Raw genomic sequence first — 20,041 nt, 5'->3', positions numbered from 1 at the left:
GATCCTTCCACCAAAATGGAAAACTGGAGACCTTAACTGTTTCAGAGCACTTCCCCGTCTTCATATATCAACATTATTTTACTTCAAAAGATAAATGTCTCTTTCTTCTGTTGCATCTCAGTTTTAGTTCTAACTTACAAGTCATCTTTGAAACAACCCTGCCACTTGGCTCCCATCCCTGTTACAGAGAGGAAATGATCAGACTCAACATCCTGCCCACAATCAGGCCTTCGAACCTTAACTGAAACTTGGCCCAAAGCCTACCACTGAAACCCACAAGTGTTTCTGTTTGTCTCTAATGACTACCCTTGGGTATATTTTGGACAAAACTAATATCAATTTCCTTTATTTAAAAAATCTTTTGAGGGCCCGGAGAGATAGCACAGCGGCGTTTGCCTTGCAAGCAGCCGATCCAGGACCAAAGGTGGTTGGTTCAAATCCCGGTGTCCCATATGGTCCCCCGTGCCTGCCAGGAGCTATTTCTGAGCAGACAGCCAGGAGTAACCCCTGAGCAACGCTGGGTGTGGCCCAAAAAAAAACCAAAAAAAAAAAAAAAAAAAAAATCTTTTGAAAAGTTTTTAGAATAACCATTTGGTTCACAATCACATTTTCTCATAGGTCAGTTCATGGCCACACGTGGTACAAGTCTTCCGGTACATATCATCATCCAGGCTTTCTTCTGCTCCATACTCGTGCTGATGAGCAGCAGTTTCCCGTTTCCACACACTACTTCTTACTGCTCTCCTTAACTCTAAAAGAAAGAGTTAACTTTTTTAGTTGCCTAAAACTTAATCACTGAAGAAAGTGGATTATTATTTTGTAACAACACCAACTAGAATGCTTACTTTTTTACTTCCTGGCCTGGCCTGTGAAACCACTGCAGTCCTTGTTGGCGCAGGGTGAATCAGACTCATGGGCTAAGTGGTCTGAGAGATGGCAAAAGAGAACCCAATTCAGGAGACAGAAGTGGAGGAGTAGGATTAGTGCATACAACAAAGGATGCCACAGCAGGAAAAGGGCTCGACTGAGATGAGCTAGGACAGGAGAGTTTCAGGGGCTTGTGTCTGAATTACAAGCCACCTCTCTAACCTAGCTGCTACAGTCTGGGCTAGGAGCCCAGATTTAGCATATGGGGTCACCAATTTCTTAAAAAGGTGTTTGAAAACATGATTTATATTGTTTCATATGCACTCCTATTTAACAAATCCAGGGTTGAACAAAAATATTCTATAGGAATAGGGATTGTGAATAAAAAAGTTGAAGTAAGTGCTGGCTGCATGAAGGAAGTGATGATGAGAAGGGAAAATAAAAATCCAGGACCTCTGGCAGATCTTAGAAAACAGTCACATCTTAGAAAACCAGCTGCCAAGGCCTTATCTATCATTTATCATTTGAAAGTGCTACTTGAGGATACTAACAATTCAATAATTCAATACAAACTATCTTACTTCACACACAAAGAACCAGTTTGTTGGTAATGGCACGACCTAATGGAGGACATGCAGTTATACTTTCTTTAATCTCAACCATAAATAGCATTTCACTATCAGAGCTAAAGACAAAAATAGGAATAAATTTAACCAAGGTTTGTCAGCCTTCATTGTCAATGTGATTTTTGTTCACAAGATTGTGACAGATGCCTACACATATAATGGGAGATATTATTCACCCACTACACATATGACAAGGGAATAATATCTTTGTTTTTGGGCCACACCCATTGACACTCAGGGGTTATTCCTAGCTAAGTGCTCAGAAATCACTCCTGGCTTGGGGGGACCATATGGGACCCGGGAGTTCAAACTGTGGTCCATCCTAGGCTAGCGCTTGCAAGGCAAATGCCTTACCTCTAGCACCACCACTCCGGCTCTATAGGGTACTCTTAAATGACTCAACAACCAGCAATATATTTATATATATTTATTATATATTATATATTATATTTATATTATATATAGTACATATTTTTAATCTACATTGCTGGTGAAATCATCAAAACTCTTAATAATTAGGGCCACAGTAATAGCACAGTGGGTAGGGCATTTGCCTTGCACACAGCCAACCCGAATTCAATCCCTGGCATCCCCACAGGGGTCTCAAACTCGCGACCCTCGGGCTGCAAACGGCCCTCCATACAACATTTTGTGGCCCTGCCCTAGAGGAATCTTTTTTTGTTTTGTTTTATTTTAGTTGTTTGGGTCACACCCCCCAATGTTCAAGGCTTACTACTGACTTTGCACTCAAGGATCACCCAACTGCCTCCTGCGACCCCCAGGTAAATTGAGTTTGAGACCCCTGTGCCTAAGGTCTCCCAAGAGTAATTTCTGAGAGAAGCACCAGACATAACTCCTGAGCTCTGCCAAGTGTGCCCCCCCAAAAAAAGTAATAATTAGTAAGTTTTTCACATTATCTCATTAAGCAACTTAGTAACTCTTTGAGAAGTCAAGGCCAAGCGCTTTCCTGTGAGAATGAGGTGGGAAAGACTGAAGGCAGGAACATTAGATGAGGGGGAGAGTTGGCAGGCCTGGGAGGGAGAAAAGGAGACCTACAACCAGGACAAAAGAGCTGAGGACCCTTTCTCTGGACAGCACAGAACCACTATAAACATGCATTACTATTGTTGTCCAAAGGGGCAGCTTATACTATTTTGGAGGAAGAGATAAGAGGGGTCCACAACTGGTGGTTTTCAGGAGAAGCTCTTGCCATGCTCAGGATACTGGGATTTGGACCTGATGCTCTTGCATGCAAAACATGCACTCATCCCTTTGACCCCCTTTCAGGCACCTTTACATAAGACCTAGACTAAGTCACAGAAATAGCACCTAAGAAAGGAAATGCAGAGAGGGTTGGAGCAATAGCACAACGGTAAGGCATTTGCCTTGCATGTATAGACCTGGGACAGACCTAGCTAGGTTCAATCCCTGACATCCCATATGGTTCCCCCAGCCAGGAGGAATTTCTGAGCACAGAGCCAGGAGCAACTAGAGTGATGCCAGGTGCGGTCCAAAAACAAAACAAAAGGAATTGCAGATAGCTGCTTTCTTTCAAATCTTCTGCCACTTAGCCAACAGTTTCCATTGCCTTTATCAGTATGTTAATAGCCTGTAACAAACACCATCAAAGAGTGGTTTAATGCAGCGATTTCTGAGTGCATAGCCAGGAGTAACCCCTGAGCTTTACTGGGTGTGGCAAAAAAAAATAATAATAAGTAAAAATAAAAACAGTGAGTAGGGTAGGGCATTTGCTTTCCATGCAAATGATAGGATCCTGAGTATTGCCAGGAGTGATCCCTAAACATACCCGGGAATGACCCCTCCCAAAAATGTTAATAGCTAGGGTTAACAATTGTACCAATACAGAATTCGTTTTACCAATATTGCCCTCTCTTTAAGATTTTTTTTTTGTGGGCCCATAGAGATAGCACAGCGGTGTTTGCCTTGCAAGCAGCCGATCCAGGACCAAAGGCGGTTGGTTCGAATCCCAGTGTCCCATATGGTCCCCCGTGCCTGCCAGGAACTATTTCTGAGCAGATAGCCAGGAGTAACCCCTGAGCATCGCCGGGTGTGGCCCAAAAACCAAAAAAAAAAAAAGATGTTTTTTTGTTTTTGTTTTTTGGGTTCACACCCGTTTGATGCTCAGAAATTGCCCCTGGCTTGGGGGGACCATATGGGACGGCAGCGGATGGAACCATGGTCCTTCCTTGGCTCTAGCGCTTGCAAGGCAGACACCTTACCTCTAGCGCCACCTCACCGGCCCCAAGATGTGTTTTATTACTTCATCCCTAAAGGCACAGAGGGCTGAAAGAGTAGGTGCTTGAGAGAAAAATACTGAAATGATTAAAGGAACAAATTCAAAAATAATATTTTTTGTTGCATTTTGTCTTTGGGACACACCTAGCTGAGGCCTATTACTGGCTCCCTTCTCAGGGAACCATATGGGTTGCCTTGTTTAAACCCTGGTCAGCTGCATGCAAGGCAAATTGCCCTACCTGCTGTTCTGCCTCCAGTTCCTCAAAAGTCTTTCTTTTTTTTTTTTTTTTTATACTTTTTTTTTTTGTTTGTTTTTTGGGTCTCACCCGGCAGTTGCTCAGGGGTTACTCCTGGCTCCATGCTCAGAAGTTGCTCCTAGCAAGCACGGGGGACCATATGGGACGCCGGGATTCGAACCGATGACCTTCTGCATGAGAGGCAAACGCCTTACCTCCATGCTATCTCTCTGGCCCCTCAAAAGTCTTTCTAATCCCCTCTCAATTGGTCCTTAGTTATCACTGAAGACTAGAGTACAGCAATAGCAAGTGACACATGAATGATTTAGTAATGCAAGTCAAAGACAGACACAGCATGACTTTTACTCCTTCATGGTACAGAGACAAAACAAATGGACCAGATAAAACACAACTAAATTTTTTTGATTTATGGGCCCGGAAAGATTGTACAGCGGTGTTTGCCTTGCAAGCAGCTGATCCAGGACCAAAGGTGGTTGGTTTGAATCCCGGTGTCCCATATGGTCCCCCGTGCCTGCCAGGAGCTATTTCTGAGCAGACAGCCAGGAGTAACCCCTGAGCACCGCCGGGTGTGGCCCAAAAAAAAAAAAACAAAAAGAAAAAAAAATTTTTTTTATTTATAAGACCCAATTAGTGGTTACCAGCAGGGCTTTGCCACGCTTTGAGGGAAGAAAGTGGGAAAAGGATTTAGTGGGATAGGAGCAATAATGAAGAATGGAATCAGACTTATTTTATTGATGAATTTAATCTAGTATGCACAGATAGATTTATGATGATTTATACTTGAAACCTTTGGGGGTCTTGGGGGGTGATTTTGTTTTTGTTTTTGTTTTTTTGGTTTTGGGGCCACATCCAGTGACATTCAGGGGTTACTCCTGGCTATGCGCTTCAGAAGTCACTCCTGGCTTGGGGACCATATGGGACGCCAGAAAATTGAAAAGCGGCAGACTGTCCTAGGCTGTCCTAGGCTAGTGCGTACAAACGCCTTAGGCCCTGCACAACCGCTCTGGCCCCTACACTTGAAACCTTTAGATTGTTATACAAGTTACTCCGATTTAAAAACAGATTGAACTGATGACCAATCTTTAATTTCCCATTTTCTTTTTTTTTTTTTTTTTTTTTTTTTTGGTTTTTTGGGCCACACCCGGTGACGCTCAGGGGTTACTCCTGGCTATGCGCTCAGAAGTTGCTCCTGGCTTCTCGGGGGACCATATGGGACGCCAGGGGATCGAACCGCGGTCCGTCCTAGGCTAGCGCAGGCAAGGCAGGCACCTTACCTCCAGCGCCACCGCCCGGCCCCCAATTTCCCATTTTCTTATTTAAAAATGTGAATCATGCTGAGATGACAGCTCTAGAACAATACGTACAGTGAAGTTTAGATTGAAAGTCTCAAAAACCAACCTACTGAGAACAAATTAATTCCTTTCTTCAATCCATGGAAAATACATTGCAATCTACCTGTAACTTTTTATATTTAAACAAGAAGAACTTACCTACAGGCCTTTTTTGCAAAACACTAAATAATATTTGGGGGGGGGGCCACACCCGGCGTTGCTCAGTGGTTACTCCTGGCTGTCTGCTCAGAAATAGCTCCTGGCAGACACGGGGGACCATATGGGACACCGGGATTCGAACCAACCACCTTTGGTCCTGGATCGGCTGCTTGCAAGGCAAACGCCGCTGTGCTATCTCTCCGGACCCACTAAATAATATTTCATGATACACTTACCTTTAACTTTTTTATCAAATTTCTTCTGTTTCATTTTTTCTCGGTTTTCCTGTCGAACTTCCTTTGCTTCTTCTAATGCTTCCTGACTTCCCCAAACTTCAAGAGATCTTTTTACAATCTACAAATAGATATTGTAGCCCAAACACCAAAGAGGAAAAAAAATTAAAATTTCAGATCAAGTCTCAGTACTCTTAGTATATTTACTTTTGAAAAAATAATTTACACCATAAGAGTTACCCTCAGCAAATCTCTCACAATATGTTAAGGGAAACAAAATGCCCATGTAGCCAAACTCATCTTTTTTGGGGGGAGACCACTCCTGGAGGTGCTCAGAAGTTATGCCTAACTCTGTGCTCATGATGTACTGTTGGCAGTGCTCAGGCAATGCAAAGATTAGGAAAAAATCTTATTAAATCAGTGCACTGAAATTTTCCATTTCATGTAAGCCAGCATGATATAAAATTAGAATAAATCTAATGATATTTCAATAGGTATATAAAACAAAGCACCTACGGAAAATTATTGGGCTTGTTTCTAAAATATTGGGGAAGGAGGTATGTGTATATTTATGTGATATGTAAATAATGGTGTGTATATATAATATATATATAGTATATAAGAGACTGCTTGGGACCCAAGACACCTGGACTCAAGACACCAGGCCTGCACACCCCAGCTGTTCCAGGCACTGAATGGATAAATTATGTTGGCACATACCCCTGGACTCATCATCTGTAGCCCAAGTTGAGAAAATTCACTTAGATGATATTAAAGCCAAGATTCCCAAACTTATTTGTCCTACCTCCCCCTTTTAAGAAAAAAAGAAAATTAACTCATCTTCACTCTTCAAGAGAGCAAACAAAAACCACTCTTCTCCCCCTCCTCAAGCTACATCTGAAATTGAGTTTCTAAAGCCAGGAATTCCTTGGATGGGCCAAACTCCCTAGACTCTGTGGCTGGTTCCACCCATTTTAGGAAACAATACTAGTTATTTGTGGCTATCTGATAGTGCTCAAATGAGGGTTTGTCTGGTTCTTGTGAAATCCCTATACTTGTTTGTTTTACGGTGTGACCTTGTAGTGCTGATTGAGGGCTTACTTACTATTGACTCGGTGCTTAAGGATCACTCCTGGCAAGTCTTGGGGGATCAAATGGGGTGCTAGAGATTAAACTGGGATCTGCATGCAAGCAAACACCCCACCCACTATCACCCATGTACTATCAGTATGGGCCCATAATGCACATATATTTAAAGGAAGGGAAATTAAGCCAAACCTTAATTTCAGAATGTTATTCCAAAAATTACCTAACCACCAAAGTGTCACACCAAAAACCAAATCAAGAAAACATGCTATTAAACATACACATGGGGCTGGAGCACATGGCCAACCCAGGACAAACCCAGGTTTGATACAGGTATCCCATCTGGTCTCCCTAGCCTGCCAGGATTGTTTTCTAAGTGCAGAGCCAGGAACACTACTGGATGTGACCCCTTGCCAAAAAAAGTAAATAAATTTCCACTGACAAATGTGTCCATATTGAAAAAAAGCATACACATGATTGTAACTCATAAGCAAAACAACAAAGGATATTTTCTGTAAGGAAAAATTAATTATACTTATTTCACTTTTTAAAAATCCTACCCAGTGTTTAAAGTAAATGAAACTTATTGGAGACCTGTAATTTTAAGTAGAGTTTCATATCACCCCATTGTGAGTGATGAGGATTCTTCTTCACGATAAATTTAAGGGCCGGTTCTCTTTTTTCTAAATCACAGTCTTTTAGAAGGTATTCCTGTTTTGCTTCTGTTTTGGTTATAAGCTTGTGTTTATCTTCCGCATCTCTGAAAAGAGATTAAATCCATTATGTAAGTCAGTTATTTTAAACTGAGTCTTCAAATAGTCCAACAACCTGTGGACTGTCATACATGCCAAAAGAAAAATGTAGAATATCTTTTCCTGTGATTCTCAACAACAGCAGAAAAAATCCTTTCTCTTACTCATTCTGAAAAGCTGTATTTATAGCAAAATTTACACATTTAATGTAAGAATATTTCATGCATAGCTAACATGTGGAAATAATTCAGATGTCCACGGATGAATATAAGTAAAATGTAGTCTACATCTCTAAAGCAATTTTGATACCCACTGGTAGCTAAATAAAATGTGTTCTATTGTGAAATATTATTCAGTCACAGAAAAATAATATTGCCATCTGCAACAACATTGAAAGACCTTGAAAGCATTATGTTAAGTGAAATAAGTCAGAAAAACAAAAACAAATATATAATGACCTCATTTTTATGTGGCATACAGAAATCAAGCCAAGCTCAGAGGGAAAAAACAAAACAAAACAAAAAACAGACTTGTGATCTGTCGGGGGAAAGAATAGCCAATGATGCTGACATGAGTGTAGAAGCTTACCAGGACAGAAGGTGGGAGATGGTACAATGAGAAGAGCAAAGGATTTGCATGTTGGAGACCCAGCATTGATTCCCAGCACTACATGGACTGTACCTCACGCCCTTCACCACCCTCCCACCATGAGTGACACCAGCAGAGAATCGGGTGAAGCCCAAAAACAAAAACAAAAAAAATTAAAAACAAGTAAAATTATTTTACAACATAAAAATGCACTTGATACTTGGTGACTACACTTAGTTAATGCAGTGTGCACTTGTTCAATATTAGCCCCAGCAGGTCTGGAATCTTTTCTTCAGCACTTAGATTTCCTCAGCTATGGTGATGCTAATATAATTCCAGTCACTATGCATATGATATCCTTATAGGATAGAAATTCATTTATCTAGCTACTGGGTAATTCAAGTGCTAACCAGTAAACAAAAAACTTTCTAAAGTGGTACTTTTATAATACGGAAGAAAGCTAACATAAATAATCTCCAAATTTGCTAAAGTTTATATTCAGATACCCTACTTCATAGGTTTATTGGAGTTGTACTTTAAAAAACTTACTTTGCCTTTACGTTTTACTATAGATTCATCAATGCTGATTTTTTATATTATCTTTATTTAAGAAACTTGATTACAAACATGATTTTAGTCACAAAAAGAACACCCCCCCACCAGTACAATATTCCTATCACCAATGTCCCCAATCTACCTCCTACCCCTTCCCCCCACCAGTATTTGAGATAGGCATTCTAATTCTCTCACTTATTGTCACCACAGTTGTCAGTGTAGTTATTTCTCTAACTGCACTCACTATTCTTTGTAATGAGCTTTATATCATAAGCAGGTCCTTCTAGCTCTCACCTCTATTGTCTCTGGCATTATTACAATAATGTCTTTTTTCTTTAAACTCATAGGTGAATGAGACTATTCTGTGTCTATCTCTATCCCTCTGACTTATTTCACTCAGCATAATAGATTCCATGTACATCCATGTATAGAAAAATTTCATGACTTCACCTCTTCTGACGGCTGCATAATATTCCATTGTGTATATGTACCACAGTTTCTTTAGCCATTCATCTATTGAAGGGCATCTTAGTTGTTTCCATAGCACTGCAATGAATATAGGTGTGAGGAAGGGATTTTTGTATTGTATTTTTGTGTACCTAGGGTATAATCCTAGGAATGGTATAGCTGGGTCAAATGGGAGCTCAATAGACAGCATTCCCACCAGCAGTGAATGAGAGTTCCTTTCTCTCCACATCCCTGCCAGCACTGATTGTTCTTTGTGATGTGTGCCAGTCTCTGTAGCGTGAGATGGTACCTCATAGTTATTTTTATTTGCATCTCCCTGATAATTACTGATGTGGAGGATTTTTTTCATGTGTCTTTTAGCCATTTGTATTTCTCTTTGACAAAGTGTCTGTCCATTTCTTCTTCCCAATTTTTGATGAGGTTAGATTTTTTTTCTTGTTAAGTTCTGTTAGTACCTTGTATATTTTCAACATTAGTTCCTTATCTAATGGATATTGGGTGAATAGTTTTTCTCATTCTGTGGATGGCTTTTGTATCCTAGGCACTATTTCCTCAAGGTACAGAAGCTTCTCAGTTTAATATAACCCCATCTATTTATCTCTGCTTCCACTTGTTTGGAGAGGGATGTTTACTCCTTGAAGATGCCTTTAGTCTCAATGTCCTGGAGTGCTTTACCTACGTGTTGTTCTATATACCTATGGCTTTGGATCTGATATCAAGGTCTTTAATCCATTTGGATTTGACCTTCGTGCATGGTATTAGATGGAGGTCTGAGTTTGTTTTTTTACAAGTGGCTGACCAGTTGTGCAGCCACCACTTGTTGAAGAGGCTTTCCTTATTCCATTTTACATTTCTTGCCCCTTTATAAAAAATTAATTGTATGTCTGGGGAACATTCTCAGAATACTCAAGTCTATTCCACTGATCTGAGAATCTGTCTTTATTCCAATGCCATGGTATTGTAATACAATTAAATTAAATTAATACAATTAAATTGTAATACAATTAAAGTTGGGGAAAGTGATGCCTCCCATATTCCTTTTCTCAAGGGTTGCTCTAGTTATTTGAGGGTGTTTATTGCTCCAAATGAATTTCAGGAGTGTTTGATCCACTTCTTTGAAGAATGTAATGGGTATCTTTAGAAGGATTGAATTAAATCTGTACAATGATTTGGGGAGTATTGCCATTTTGGGGAGAGGGGTTTGGGCCCCACCCAGCACCACTCAGGGGTTACTCCTGCTCTGTGCTCAGAAATCACTCCTGGCAGGCACGGGGGACCATATGAGATGCCGGAATTCGAACCACCATCCTTCTGCATGCAAGGCAAATGCCCTTCCTCCATGCTATCTCTCTGGCCCCTGGGGGATTGATTTTTAATATCCATTTCTTTGCTATCATTATTGGTATACAAGAAGGCCATTGATTTTTGCATATTAACTTTGTAGCCTGCCACTTTGCTGTACAAATCTATTGTTTCTAGAAGCTTTTTGGTAGATTTTAGAGTTTTCTAAATATAGTATCATGTCATTTGAAAATAGAGAGAGCTTAATTTCTTCCTTTCCTATCTGGATGCCCTTGTTATCTTTATCTTGCCTAACTAATCACTATGAACTACCAGCACTATGTTGAATAGGAGTTGTGAGAGTGCAGCCTTGTCTTGTACCAGATTTTAGAGGAAAGGCTTTTAGTTTATCTTCATTGAGAATAATATTTGCCATTGGCTGTGGTAGATGGCCTTGACTATGAGAAAAGTTCCTTCCATTCCCATCTTAATGAAAGCTTTTTATCAAGACTGGGTGTTGAACCTTATCAAATGCTTTCTCTACATCTACTGATATGCTCATATGGTTTTTATTTTTCTTTTTATTGATATGGTGTATTATATTAATTGATTTACTTATGTTAAACCATCCTATATTCCTGGAATGAAACTACTTGGTCATGGTGTATGTATGACCTTCTTGATGAGGCATTGGATCCTATTTGCTAGAATTTGTTAAGGATCTTTGCATCTGTGTTCATCAGGGATATTGGGTCTGTAGTTTTCTTTTTTGCAGCATCTCTGTCTGCTTTTGGTGTTATGGTGATGTTATCTTCGTAAAAACTATTTGGGAGTGTTCCTAATTCTCAATTTTATTAAAGAGCCTGAAAAGGATTGGTAGTAGTTCCTCTTGAAAAGTTTGAAAGAATTCATTAGTGAATCCATCTGGGCCTGGGCTTTTGTTTTTGGGGAAAACTTGATTACTATTTTCATTTCCTCAGTAGTAGATGGGTCTGTTTAGATATGCTAGATCATCTGGTTTAATCTTGGAAGATTATAAGAGTCCAAGAATTTATACCATTTCTTCCAGGTTCTCCTGTTTTGTGTCATAGAGTTTCTCAAAGTAGTCTCTGATTGGGGCCGGAGAGAAAGCATGGAGGTAAAGCATTTGCCTTTCATGCAGAAGGTCATTGATTCGAATCCCGACATCCCATATGGTCCCCTGAGCCTGCCAGGAGTGATTTCTGAGCATGGATCCAGGAGTAACCCCTGAATGCTGCCGGGTGTGACCCAAAAACCAAAAAAAAAAAAAAAAGTAGTCTCTGATTACCCTCTGAATCTCTGTAGTGATCTCCTCCTTTTCATTTCCAATACTGTTTATTAAGTTTCTCTCTCTCTCTCTCTCTCTCTCTCTCTCTCTCTCTCTCTCTCTCTCTCTCCTCTCTCTCTCTCTCTCTCTCTCTCTCTCTCTCTCTCTGTTTCCAATGCAGATATTATTTTCCTGGAATAAAATAGCTGAAATATTTTGTATTTATCTATTCCCAAATATTATTCTCATTGAATATGTATGACATTGAGTAATTGGGATGGGGGGTTTGGGCCACACCCAGAGGCGCTCAGGGGTTACTCCTAGCCTGCGCTCAGAAATTGCTCCTGGTAGGCTACGGGGACTATATGGGATGCCAGGGATCGAACCCAGGTCTGTCCTGAGTCGTCCGCATGCAAAGCAAACACCCTACCACTGTGCTATTACTCCGGCCCCAAGCATTGAGTAATTTTAAATGCAGCACCCAGAACATATGATTAAACCTTTTTCTTATAATTATATTAGGGGAAAGGATAAACTAAAAATAATTCTACTATTGTGCTTCGTTAACCAGTATTCTTGTTTACGTGCAGAGACACGCTGTCCCTATTCAGGATGACTCTGAGGAAAGCCTAGAATTTATCCTTGTTCACATCATGCCAGAATGGCCACACAGAATGATCAGTTATTTGTTTAATTCTAAGAAGAGATCCATAAAAAGAATTTTAAATGCTGTATTGGTTCAATAATATTCATAGGACTTGTAGCCCAATAACTCATGGTGATACACTGAAAATTATTCTTTCTGGCCCCTCTACACTGCTATAGTATCCCTCCATTAATCTATTACTTCTGATGAATATTCATTTTTACCTTCAATTCCTCATCCCTTTGATACTGTAATTCACTACCATACTAGAAATAATAGAATCAGAGTCACAATATCTTTAGATGATAAAATATTTAAAATTATCTTTCAATACTTCAAAATCAAATGTCTTCACTGTCACTCAACTCAAATTCTCATAATATTTTTCTTTCTCCATGTTTCTAGCAATAAAAAAATCAAAAAAAGGGGGCCGGGCGGTGGCGCTAAAGGTAAGGTGCCTGCCTTGCCTGCACTAGCCTTGGACGGACCACGGTTCGATCCCCCGGTGTCCCATATGGTCCCCCAAGCCAGGAGCAACTTCTGAGCACATAGCCAGGAGTAACCCCTGAGCGTTACCGGGTGTGGCCCAAAAACCAAAAAAAAAAAAAAAAATCAAAAAAATTACTTAACCTCAAAATTATAGACATGCATGATTTTGGCTTGGGGGGGGGGGGGTGATTTGGGCCACATCTGGTGGTGCTCAGGGATTACCCCTGGCTCTGTGCTCAGGAATGACTCTGGATGGTGCTCAGCGGAACACATCTGGAGCCAGAGATCAACCAGGGTTAGCGGGTAAAGACAAAGGCTTAATCTTAATACTCTGAACTTTCCTATCTCTGATCCTAAAGTGGTTCATTTGAAGTATGAAAGCAAATTGTCAGTGTCAAAAATGACAAGGCATCTTAAGCAGAACTATGTTATTTATATACTCTATAAAACTATGAAATGTCCAAAAATAAAAAATAAAGAAAGACCACAAAAAATAAAAAAAGATCACTGTTGTAGCTAAAGGATAGAAAACGCTTACTTGATCACCTCATAGGAAATTTCCATATGGAAAGAACAAGAGAGTGTCTCCTCTTCTGAAACTAGACTAAATGGAAAGCTTCATAAAATAAGAAAATGTGGAAGGAGGAAATGTAGTGTATATTCTAAAAGGAAAGGAAAAGGTGGGAGACTTCAAACAAGTGAGTACTGCAGTATTCATCCAAAGACACCAAGAATGTACACTAAAGAGCATATTAAAGGCATCACAAAATTGTGAGTTACAGGATTTAAGACTTATTTACATAAAAATAAAGCATATTTTTAAAATATATTTTAAATTTCAATGCAATCATCTCCCACCCAAACAAAAGCTTTCATTTTAAGCACCTACCATAGGAGAGTACCTAACTGACAGTGTTAAACAAATGAGCAGCCATTGAGGGCTAAATATAAATGTCTCTGAGTTGAAGCCAGTGGAGCAACAAAATAAATGATGAGTATTGGAATCAGAATGATAGTACAACAGGTAGGGTGCCTGCCTTGCATGTGGCAAACCCAGATTAAATTTCCTTTACTTCCTTTCCCTCCAGTCCTCTGACCAATGTGTTGATATGTGAGAAACAGGGGTTTTTTGGAAACTAGGAAGGGATACAGATTAGGAACTTACTATTGAGAGAAGTTTAAGAGTGTTAGTGCTGGCCAAAAGGAAAAGGCAGAGCTGGGACATTTTCGTATTGAGGCAGCCTATAATAAATGACTGGCACAGACTTCTTAAACTTCTGTGGCAAACTGGAGAACAGTGATATTTTAGAAAACTCACACACACACACACACACACACACACACACACACACACACACACACACACACACACACTTTAGCAATTGAGGGCATCACATTTTGGAAACACACACACACACACACACACACACTTTAGCAATTGAGGGCATCACATTTTGGAAAATTCCCCTATCGAGTGCACACACACACAGACTTCAGCAACTGAGGGCTTCATCTAAAATAAAATAAGTACCTGCAGTTATCACAAGTTGCCAAGTCAAAGTGGCTCATAAGATAAGAATCCATAAATTCTTTACCACATTCTTCACATAAGGTATAATCAAATTCCATAACAGGTCCTAAAAGAGAGGGAGAGTTAACCATTTTATGTTTCTTTTTTGTTTGTTTGTTTTTTGGTTCACACCCAGCAGTGTTCAGGGATTACTCCTGGCTCCACGCTCAGAAATTGCTCCTGGCATGCTTAGGGGACCATAGACACTGGGATTCAAACCAATGACCTTCTGCATGAAAGGCAAACGCCTTACCTCCATGCTACCTCTCCGGCCCCATGTGTTTCCTCTTTTTAAAACTTTTTAGTTTTGGGTGACATTCAGCAATGCTTAGTAGTTATACCTGGGGCTCTGTACTCAAGGATCACTCCTAGTGGGTCTCAAGGGATCATATAGGATGCCAGGGATGGAAGATCAGCTGCATGCAAGGCAAGAGTCCTAGTCACTGTATTATCACCCACTTCCTCCTTTTTGTGACTAAAGCAATAAACATGCCACCATCTTATTAGCTTTTTCTTTTTGGTTTTGGGACCATACTGGTGGTGCTCAGGGATCACTTCTTATAGAAGTCAGAGAATCATGTGGGTGTTGTTGTTTGAATCCAGGTCAGCCATGTGCAAGGCAAACACCTTAGGCAAAGAATTATTACTCTGGCCCCATCTATCTTATTATCTTACCTAGTATTATGTCTGACACAAATTCATTAAAAAAATAAAACCTTGATTAAGCAATCATACATGCAAAAATATCTTTAGGACATAACAAAAGATATTTAAAAAAATATCAAGGTATAAAACCACATGGCATTAGTTTTGTACTGTTACTGTGGCAAATCACTATGAATTTATAGTAGCTAAGATAACAAAAATCACTACAAGATCTGTGAGCCCAGTCCCAGCAAACTAAGGCAAGACTGTTCCTTTTGAAGGTTTAATGGAAAATCCATTACATTGCACCTTCTCCAGTTCCCAGAGGCTCCTTGCCTCCAACCCTCTTGACCAAGTCTCCTACCTTCAGAGTCAGTGGCAACATCTTCTTCCCCATCACTCTCACTTTGACTATCCTTGGACTCCCTTTCCCCTGAGATTACACTGGATCCCCTGGAATATCCACACTACTACCCCACTACAGGCCTTTCTCTTTAACCATTACTTACAGAGCCCTTTGCTATACAAAGCATTGTTTTTGTTTTGTTTTGTTCTTATTTTTTTTTTTAAAGAATCACTGTGAGATGCAAAGTTGTTCATGGTTGAGTTTCAGTCATATAATGTCCAACACCCATTTCTTCACTACTACACTTAGCTGACAAGTCAATACATTGGCTGAAAGTGCGTGTTAGAAAACAGGGGCCAGGAAGTGGTTCAGTGGTAGAGCATTTGCTTTGCATGTGTAAGGCCTTGGGTTCAGTATCTTGTTCTGTATAGTCCCCTGAGCACCACCAGGAGAGAAGTCCTCAAGCATAGCTGGGAGTGGCCTCAAAACAAAATCCAAACACAGAGAGCATCAACCAATCCTAATACACAACCACAAGATAAATTAATTGGGCCAGGAGAGTTAGCACACGGCGTTTGCCTTGCAAGCAGCCGATCCAGGACCAAAGGTGGTTGGTTCGAATCCTGGTGTCCTATATGGTCCCCTGTACCTGCCAGGAGCTATTTCTGAGCAGACAGCCAGGAGTAACCCCTGAACAACGCCGGGTGTGGCCCAAAAACCAAAAAAAAAAAAAAAGATAAATTAATCATCACCACCAAATTACTTTTTTTTTTTTTTTTTTGGTTTTTGGGCCACATTGGTGGCACTCAGGGATTACTCCTGGCTCTGCACTCAGAAATCATTCCTGGCTCGAGGGACCATATGGGATGCTGGGGATCGAACCTAGGTCTGTCCTCGGTCAGCTGCGTGCAAGGCAAATGCCCTATCACTATGCTATCCCTCTGGCCCCTGCCAAATTAATTTTGCTTTGTTTTGGGGTCACACCCAGCAATGCTCAGGGGTTACTCCTGACTCTGCACTCAGAAATCACTTGTGGCAAACACGGGGGACCATATGGGATGCTGGGATACGAACCACCATCTGTCCTGAATCGGCTGCATACATGGCAAGTACCCTGCATCAAACTTAAACAGTCTTACAAAGCTACACTACTCACCAAAGTATAGTCTTATCTAACAAGAGTTTGCAAAGAATACATCTCACTCAAAACGACCAATTTAAATAGCTCCTCCTTCCTCCCTCCCTCCCTTTCCTCCTCCTTTCCTTCCTACCTTCCCTCCTTCGTTTTTGGTTTTAGGGCCACAACTAGTGGTGCTCAAGTAGCCCTTTGTTTGTTTGTCTGTTTTGGGGTCACACCTGGGGCCACTCAGGTTACTCCTGGCTCTGCGCTCAGAAATCGCTCCTGGCAGAAACGGGGGACCATATGGGATGCCGAGATTCAAACTATCGTTCTTTCTGTTCAGCAAACGCCCTACCGCTGTACTGTCTCTTCGGCCCCTCAAGTAGCTATTTTCTGAAGAAGAAAAAAAAAAGCTTTACCTGGTTGATGAACAACATTTTCAATTTTACGCGTTTGTTCTTCTTCCTCTTCTAGAATAAAGCCTCCTTTAGTGTCAATTATCTTCGGGGCTGCTTTGACATTAGCCATGCCTACAATAGAAGAAATGAATATAAAAGCAGTCAACCATTGAATCAGGGGTCCACACAGCTACCTCAACTGGCTGAGCACATACTTTGCGAGCAGGAAACCGGGCTCCATCCCTAGCATTACTTAATCTCCTGAGTACCATTCAGAAACCCTTGTGGTAGCATGAGTAGGTTCATCAACATAAGTAACAATATTTCCCCCTAACTCGAGCACCTTCAAATTGAAAAGGCCATTTTTCAATCTGGGTCTTGCTTCTGGAAGGAACTTCCAGAGTTCTTCAGCTTCTGGAATTGGTTTCTTTATTGGGGAATATAGGGGTTGTACCACACCAAACAACACTCAGCCCCTTTGAGGAGCTACCAGTCCAGTCTCCAGTTTCTAATTTTCTTTGGGGACACAGCTGCTCTGAAAAAGTGGAAAGATGAGATGAGAACCAAAGTCTCTGGAGAGCTTGTATTGATATTAAGACATGAAGCCAGCTAGACTACCATCGTTGCCCCTTCCTTCTGGCAGATGAAAGGAATAGAAGATAATTGCTCTAAACCATGATCTGCTGCTATACAGAACGGGTGACCACTCTAAGGAGTCTGTGCCCGAAAGAACTGCATGACAACCAAACTATTCCAGGAGCCTGGAAAGATTCGAATGACTGATAACATGATAAGCAAGCAGAAGGCCTGGGTTCCATCCCTGATACCACATGCTCCCCTAAATATCCCAGGAACCAGTCCCAGAGCCAGGAATGGCCTAAAAAAAATAAAGAAAAGAGAAGGAAAAAAGGACCATGAGAGAGAGACAATGTGCAGACCAGTCTAATATACCGTTTTTCCAAGGGTGAGAAGCCTAGTAGGGCAGAAAGTTGTGCTCTATGACCCTGATTTATTAGACTTGTGAGAATGAACCTTAGCAGACCCCCTTTCCTTTTCTGGCTTTAGTTACCACCAATCAAAACGCGGGCTCCAAACCCAGCACTAACCCAATGCAGACTAGCAGTGTGATCCTGGGGACCAGAATGCTGGGGGCGGGGTGCTTCTCCCGCTGAGGCCAAGCTCTGTACAGCATGAGAAATGCACGAAGGGTGGGGGGGGGGACGGCAAAATTGCAGAAATGGTACATTATCATTCATTATTAGTGGTACAATAGTTTGTTTGTTGTTGTTGTTGTTGTTTTGGGGTCACATCCAGCAGCGCTCAGAGGTTCCTCCAGGCTCTACACTCAGAAATCGCTCCTGGCAGGCTCGAGGGACCATATGGGGTGCAGAGATGGGAAGCACTGTCCTCTTGCATGCAAGGCAAACACCCTACCACCAAGATGCTATCTCTCCCGCAATAGTTTTTGTTTTTCTCTTGAGCCACACCTGACGTTGCTCAAGGCTTGTTCCTGGCTCTGCACTCAGGGATCATTTTCTGGCGGTGATCAGAATGGATCCTGGGGATTCAACCCATGCAAAGCAAAAACTCGTGCAAAGCAAGCGCTCTATCCTTCCTGCCCTTTTTTTTCAGGCTCCAGAAATGGGACCTTAAATGTTATTTGTATTCTGGTTCCATCCAGAATAAAATTTTTATCTTAAAAAAATGTATAAATGTATAATTTGCATTGCATATTAATTTGAATTATATTAAATGTTATAATATAATTTATATAAAATGTATAAAATATGTACATTTATACTTATTTTATAAAATTGTATTTTTATTCTGGTTCCACCCAGGAGCCGGGGCAGCACTGCAAGAAGAGAACAGCGCTGGAGGCCTGACTGACACCTTCTGGCCACAAGGGGCGTTGCACCCTGAAAAGGGCCGGGGCTGAGACCCGCCTGCCCCCGGGGATCGCACACACAGCTCCCGAGGGTGCGTGCAGGTGAGCGCGGGGTGCACAAGCAAGACCCCGGCCTGTCAGGTCAGGAGAAGGAAAGGAGGTACCAAACCTCCAGGGGTAGCCGCCGCCGCCGCTGGGTAGGGCCGAGCTGTCAGCCGGGCCTGGCGCAGCATTAGCGCCCGCTGCCGCTTGCGCTCGATGCTCGCTCGCACCGACGCAGGGAGCTCCTCTGGCGGCGCTGAAGCCGCCGGCTCCGGCGAAACTCCCAGGGCCTCGGCCATCTTCCCAGCTCGGCTACCTCGGATCCACCACGCATGCGCACTCGCATACGAGCGTCCGAGCCGGTCAAATAAGCTCTTGCGCGACCAAGTTCCATCAAGCCGCCCGGTGGGCGGAAGAGCGCCTGCGCAGTGAGATAAACCAGGGAGGAAGGCCGCGCGATGGGCGGGGTCTGCGCAGGCGTTGCCCGGAAACGCGGGTGCCTCCATAACCCGGAAGCGTTTGTTCAGAGATCATTTTCTGGTGTGTATTTCCGGGATGTTGCATTGTGGTGCGGGATATGGACTTTTTCATATTCAGTCAGAACTGAATTAAGATCCCATCATCATGGTTGTTTTCAGAGATGCTCAACCAAGGTGCCCCTCAAAAGATAAATGGCTAAAGAAACTGTTGGACATATACACAATGGAATATTATCTAGCTGTCAGGAGAGATGAAGTCATGAAATTTTCCCATACATGGAAACTATTCTGCTGAGTGAAATAAGTCAGAGGGAGAGAGAGACGCAGAATACTCTCCCTCATCTATGGATTTTAAGAAAAATGAAAGACATTACTGTAATAAAGCTCAGAGACAATAGAGTTAAGGGCTGGAAGGACCGGCTCACAATTTGAAGCTCACTGCAGAGTGGTGAACGCTGTTAGGGAAATAACTACACTGACAACTAGCATGACAATGTTAAAAGAATGAAAGAAGTAGAATGCCTGTAGTGAACACAGGCAGGGGTAGTGTAGGAGGGGGCTATTGATGGTGGGAATGTTGCACTGGTGAAGGGGGGTATTCTGTTTATGACTGAAACCCAACTACAAACATGCTCGTAATCATGATGCTTAAATAAAGATTAAAAAAAAAA

At 41.7% G+C, this 20,041-nt stretch overlaps 1 protein-coding gene across 1 annotated transcript; it reads right to left on the bottom strand.

Annotated features, from left to right (window-relative positions):
* Positions 1-557: 557 nt before the first annotated feature.
* On the bottom strand, positions 558-19,202 carry XPA (XPA, DNA damage recognition and repair factor). The gene is made up of 6 exons (XM_049784168.1): positions 19,019-19,202; positions 16,983-17,093; positions 14,414-14,519; positions 7,410-7,575; positions 5,733-5,850; positions 558-751 (listed from the first exon to the last, which is right to left on the bottom strand). The coding sequence occupies exons 1-6, from the start codon at positions 19,188-19,190 to the stop codon at positions 603-605; spliced, it is 822 nt and encodes a 273-aa protein (XP_049640125.1). The 5' UTR covers positions 19,191-19,202; the 3' UTR covers positions 558-602.
* Between the last annotated feature and the right edge of the window lie 839 nt (positions 19,203-20,041).

Source organism: Suncus etruscus, chromosome 1 (assembly GCF_024139225.1).
Source record: "Suncus etruscus isolate mSunEtr1 chromosome 1, mSunEtr1.pri.cur, whole genome shotgun sequence".
Taxonomy (NCBI): Eukaryota; Metazoa; Chordata; class Mammalia; order Eulipotyphla; family Soricidae; genus Suncus; species Suncus etruscus.
Note: the sequence above shows the minus strand (reverse complement) of the source record. Positions and strands in the feature narration are given on the sequence as shown.

Coding starts and splice junctions, on each gene's coding strand:
- XPA (XM_049784168.1), bottom strand. CDS start 19,190: ATGGCCGAGGCCCTGGGAGTTTCGCCGGAGCCGGCGGCTTCAGCGCCG. Junction 14,520..16,982: donor AAATGTTGTTCATCAACCAG/GTAAAGCTTTTT, acceptor CCTCTCTTTTAG/GACCTGTTATGGAATTTGAT. Junction 5,851..7,409: donor AACTCTACTTAAAATTACAG/GTCTCCAATAAG, acceptor ATCTATTTGTAG/ATTGTAAAAAGATCTCTTGA.